Raw genomic sequence first — 6,000 nt, 5'->3', positions numbered from 1 at the left:
GACTCCAAATAATGTTCTCATATTTTATAAAGCCTTAAATTCATCTGAAAATAAGTTTGTATTATATCCCATATAATACAAGGAATATTTAATTATTCAATATTTAAGACCTGGTTCTGCCATTGTGTGACCTTGAGAAAATTAATTAATCTCTCTTGATCTCAATATATTCATCTAGTAAGTGAAAGCATTGACTTTGATGACTGTCCTCCTTTTAGCTCTGAAAACAATATGGTACTAATGGTATAAATTTCAGTGTCCATAGCAGAGGCAATAAGGGATACATTTTGGGGAGGGAGACATTTCAGCATCTTTCAAACCATGCTACATCGACATCTATCTATTCTATGTAAATGTAGGACTGGTTCTGGCCTTGGCCTTATACTGCTACTAGTCTTTAACTAGTTGGGGCCTATAGCTTGAGCACAGCATCTTAGAATTGAGAAAAGTAACTTAGAGTTAAGAAACCTGGTTTCAAAACTTGGCTCTGACACCTCCTAGTTATGACCCCTAAGCAAATCATTTCACCTCAGTCTAATTATCTATAAAATAATGACAATAATACTTGTGCTTAAAAGGGAGCTATTAGAGATGGAAGTAGTCTGTGGGTCCAACTCCCTCACATTACACAGTAAAGATGCACAATAAATTTTTGTTGAAGGATAGAGATGGAAATGCAATTTTTTGAGTCAATGCAAATCAACTACAGGAAAGCCAAGTTTTGAGTTCAATCTGGGTTCTACTATACATTTGAATGAGAAAGAAGCAGCTTGTGCTGATTTTCTCCTCTTGGTCAAAATAAAACCCCTTTCTTATCCATTTAGGCTTCTTTTTTTGTATCTTAGGAACTGATGAAACTGCCATCATTGAAGTCTTGTCCAGCAGAACAATAGACCAGAGACAACAAATAAAGAACAAATACAAGACCACATATGGCAAGGTAATCTCAAGATGTATACCACAATTTGTATGGTATTCACTTAGACACACACACACACACACACACACACACACACACACACACACACACACACACACACACACTCCTATTAGACTCATTTCCCACAAAGCATAGATCATTTTATCTAAATTTTTTATCTTCCTTAAAACTGAACATAGTGACTGGCTTAATGAACACTTGTTCTTTGACATTCTTTCATTCTTAAGCTTTTTCACTCTTCCATATTCAGAATATTGAAAAATAATGAAATTGTTTTTAACAGACTATTGATTTCTTAAAACTGTTCAATTATTTTAGTAACTTGCTGTGGCTACTGTTGTTTTGGACTTGACTGTTTTTAAACTCTTTTAGAGTTTTTAAAATATTGACTTCATTTTTACAAAACCTGGAATAGAGGAGTTTTTTTCCCCTTTAAAAGCTGGCAAGTTCCAGCTGCCAATTTGCAGATGGATCAACAATTTGCAAGTGAACCAGTTTCTGTACATGGAACTAAATATAATGGATCTTCTCATCCCTCTCTGACTTCAGATCTAATATTCTTTCCATTATACTGCCTCACATTTAGCATTTGAGATAGAATTTTAAGGTAGGAATTCAATAGACAAAAATAGAGAGAGCTATATAAATATGATCTATTATGGTGTGAAATGGTGTGTTATCATAATAAAATGATACCTTCAAGAGCAATGGAAGTGTGTAAGGCTCTTTGCCCCTACAATAAAGAGTCCCAGACTGCTGTGACTTTGTCAATTCTCATGTCTGCTCTGTTATTTTTCTTCTTTCTCCTTTACTTTTCTCCAGAGATGTTACTTCTCACGATGTTCAAGGACCTCAGTGATTTGACCCCAACCTGTAACTTCTTTATTTTTGCATTTCCTTTATTCCAGGCAAACTAAATAATGCCATTACCAAAACAATCCTTGTGCTTTCCTGTCTTTGTGTCTTTACTTTTACGTGTCCCTCTACCTAGAATATCATTCCCTCCTCAACCCCTAACTTCAGGTATATGTATACACATGCAACAAGGTCCCAATCAAACCCTACCTACTTCACACAGTTTTTTTTTTAAATGCTGCCCCCCCCCCAACTCCTTACCTCCTCCTCCTGACAGAGGCTAAGATAATGCCTTATTTCTTTGAACTCATGGAGTATTTTGTCTTTTATCTTTCATATCACTTACTTGGTCTTTTTTTTTAACTTTGTATTAAAGTCTTATAAAGATTAAATGTGGTAGAGTAAAAAGTCTTGGACTTGGAGTCTTTTTAATTAACTGGAGGACTTTGGGAAATTTCACTTAGACTGTTCCCAGACAACATCTCTGGATTGTGTGCTATGGTGGAAAAAGCACTGCCTCTGGGATCAAAGGTCTTGCATTCAAATCCTGCCTTCTGATGCTTACCACTTGTGTGACCTTAGGCAAGTCCTTTAAACTTTCAGAGTCTCAGTCTACAAAAGGAGGGTATTCAACAATAGGGTTCATGCTGGTTTTATATCTATGATCTCACAAAGATCAATAGCTTTCATGCCCGTAATATCCTCCTTTAGGGTTTGGTTCATGTACTCATGAGAGATTGCCTGTAGACCTTGAGATCACCTTTACCTTCTTGTCAATGTTTAAAGGAGAACATTTAAAGGAAAATGGATGAACGTGTCCCTCATACAATGATCTTGTATGTATTTGTAGGACCTTGAAGAGGTACTGAAGAGTGAGCTCAGTGGGAATTTTGAGAAGACAGCTTTAGCCCTTCTGGATCTCCCAAATGAATACAGTGCCCGAGAACTACATAAAGCCATGAAAGGCCTTGGGACCGATGAATCTGTGCTGATTGAGATTCTCTGCACCAGAACCAATAAGGTAAGAACCACAGTCACGTGACTTTTCTCAAAGACTCTACTAAGGGAAAAGATGAAAATATTCTCTCCTAGAGATATAGAACTTGCCTTAGGAGAGTGGACTCCCACAATGAAAGGGACTCTGGACAAAGTCTGGAAAGAAGCGAATCTTTCCAATGGATTGGCCCCATGTTATTATACCCCACTTTACATGATAAATAACAAAATCATGATACAGAGAATTTAAGAGTTAGAAGGTTCTTCAGAGAAGAATAAGTAAACAAATAAATGTTTAACAACGGGGGGGGTGAAAATTCATAAGACACAAATTTTAGTTTAATCTTCATGATTAACGTTTTCTTAAGTCTAGAATATAATAATAAAATTACAAAGCAAGCCTTAATTTATTTGCCAATTTCTGTGGCGCAAATGCTAACACTGAAAATTTAACAATTGGCTGTCATCAGTCATCCATTGCACCTTTGCTGAAGTCACCTAGTCCAACCTGTGTATGAAAAAAATCCCTACCATAACATATTACAAGTGGCCATCAAGGCTCTGCTTAAAGATCTCCAAGGAAGAGAGAACCCCCTAACTCTCTAGGAAGATCATTCCCACTTTGGAAGAGTAGTAATACTAGGAAGGTTTTACCAACATCAGACTAAATTGACTCCTTTGAAACTTCTATCTACCCTGATTCTGTAGATTCCTGTTCAGTGAGGGTTGGATCTAGTGACCTCTGAGTTTGTAAACAACCTGAGATTCTGCAGAGCACAGCAAAAAAGTCAGAAACTCCTCTTTATGGAAAACTTTTGGTGGGCCCTCATCACTTCACTATTTTGGGTTGTAAATCTCTATGTTCAAATCCTTCAAGTTTACTTGAAGTAATGGGGACATCTAGACTAGATGACCATTGTTGTAGAGGATATGGGAGATTTATTTATGGAATAAGAAACTGAACAAAATGAGCTCTGGTTATTGCTTCCAACTCTAAGATTCTGTTTTTGTATATAATATTCTGATTTGAAAACCTAAATGCTTCATTTGGTAGTTTCCTTTTACTAATGAGGTATTGGTGTAGTAGAAATGACACTGGACTTGAAGTCAGAAGACAAGACTGGATCCTAGAAACATAGATTTAGAGATGGAAGAGAGGTCATTTAGTCCAACTCCCTCATTTTACAGTTGAGGAAACTGAAGTCCAGAGAGAAGTGACTTGCCTAAGGTCATAGATGTAATTCAGACATGAATTTGAGTCTTGACACTATAATTTATCAAGAGTATGATCATTGGCTTAACCTCTTTAAACCTCAGTTTCTTCATCTATAATATGAGACTAATAATATTTATACCCTCTCTAGTTGATTCAATTGTTATGAGGAAAGTAAAACTATATTATTACTACACAAATCTTTTCTTCTGCTTCTAAATTAAGGATTGCAAAAATCCAGAGCTTTTTTTCCTTACAAAATGTATGTATTCATCTCTCATGGCCATTTTATTATATTATTAATAATGATAATAACAATAATAATAATAAGGATAATTCTGATCTATATGGTACTTCAAGGTTTAGAAAGCATCTTCCTCACAACCCTGTAAGATAGATAACACAAGGATTATCACTATTATTTTGTAATAGTAAATGGCCTGATAAAGCAGAAGTCCCTATTATAGAGGATTTATGTGAGAGCAGACACTCCCTCTAGTGACTGACAGCCTGCACTTTTTTGGAGATTGTTCCATCAAATGATTAAGTCTCTTGAATCTTTGGGTTAAGGCCACTATTGTCCCACCTTAAAATCAATAAGAATACAAGGATACATTTTAGTATCTCTTGTCTTAACTTTTCCCTTAATTTCAATATGTACTTATAAGATATGGTATGCTATCTGACAATACCAGCTTTGTGGAACAAATGAGAAAAAATAGAAAAATCTCTGGGTGTTATACTGGTATCCCCAAGAGGGAATACCAAAACAAGTAAACAAGCTCTTTAACTTCCCAGGGTTCCCAGATAATACAAAATGAGTTACAAAAAAGGTGTCAACTTTCACTGGTAAAGAGAATGTTCTCATTAGAAGTTTCCTATGCTAGTAAAATCACAAGCCTGGTGAAAAATGGAAGGAAGGGAGGAGTTAAACAAAATGAGTGGGTGAAGAGAGGCTTGATATGTGGTAGCCTCTAAGGGGCATGTCCACACAGATGAAATCACAGGTCTATCTGAATATCATGAATGAGTTGGGTTGTAGCAGGAAGAGCCCTGTTCTTGGAATCAAACTATCCTGATCTCTTTACTTACTGATATATTAAAGCTGTGTGACTGTGGTCAGATCAAAGGATCTTGATTTGCAGTTCTAGGGTGGTTTAGGCTTAGAAATCAGCTGGCCTAATCCCCTCATTTTATAAAGGGGAAACTGAAGCTGGTCGTGATTAAATGACATGCAACTTCATGCATGTAGTTAGGAAGAGAGCCCACCTTTGAACTCCAGTCCTCTGTTTCCTGCTGCTTTGCCCTTTCAACTATAACAACCTCAATTTCTTTAGGTGCAAAATATTAGTGATAATCCTTGTGTTATCTAGCTCCCAGGATTGTGAGGAAGATTTCTTCTAAACCTTGAAGTACCATATAGATGAGAGTAATATTATTGTTATTAATATTAATATAATAAAATAGACATGAGAGATACATAGCTTTGGAAGTCCTTCCCCAAGATATGTGATCATAAATAAGGTTTCACCAACATCCATATTCCGCAGTTGCAAACTCTTTTCCAACTTAAAAAGAAAATTTTTCAGCTCTGATTTTTAGTTTCATTTGTTTTCCTTTGAAGGCAACTGGAATTAAGTGGCTTACCCAAGGGTCATACAGCTAGGAAGACTCTCAGGTTGGATTTGAAGTTCAGATCCTCCTAACTCCAGGGCCAGTGCTCTATCAACTGCATCAACAAGGTGTTCCTGTTTCATCTTTCAAGATTTTGTTGATGCCTTATTCTTCACACCACGATTATTTCTTAATAACCAGTACTTCTTTTCTTCTGCAAAATGTTTAGTGTGCTCAGATGTGACCCAAAGGTCAGATGTAACACAGACATCCATTCAAAAGTCTGCACTGATTTTCTTGTGCCTTTTTCAGGTTTGCAAGAATCACAGGCATCTAGGAATCAGGAGGAATAGAAACCAAAGAGTTGGGCCATTATTAATGT

At 36.3% G+C, this 6,000-nt stretch overlaps 1 protein-coding gene across 1 annotated transcript in view; it reads left to right on the top strand.

Annotated features, from left to right (window-relative positions):
- The first annotated feature begins 591 nt into the window (after nt 1-591).
- LOC141499383 (annexin A13-like) overlaps nt 592-6,000 on the top strand; it is a 29,724-nt gene continuing 24,315 nt past the window's right edge. The window contains exons 1-3 of the mRNA XM_074202126.1: nt 592-631; nt 846-940; nt 2,646-2,816. Coding sequence (XP_074058227.1) covers nt 592-631; nt 846-940; nt 2,646-2,816 — 306 coding nt within the window. The remainder of the gene's footprint in view (nt 632-845; nt 941-2,645; nt 2,817-6,000) is intronic.

Source organism: Macrotis lagotis, chromosome X (assembly GCF_037893015.1).
Source record: "Macrotis lagotis isolate mMagLag1 chromosome X, bilby.v1.9.chrom.fasta, whole genome shotgun sequence".
In the NCBI taxonomy this organism is placed as follows: domain Eukaryota; kingdom Metazoa; phylum Chordata; class Mammalia; order Peramelemorphia; family Peramelidae; genus Macrotis; species Macrotis lagotis.
This window is presented reverse-complemented; position numbering and strand designations above follow the sequence as displayed.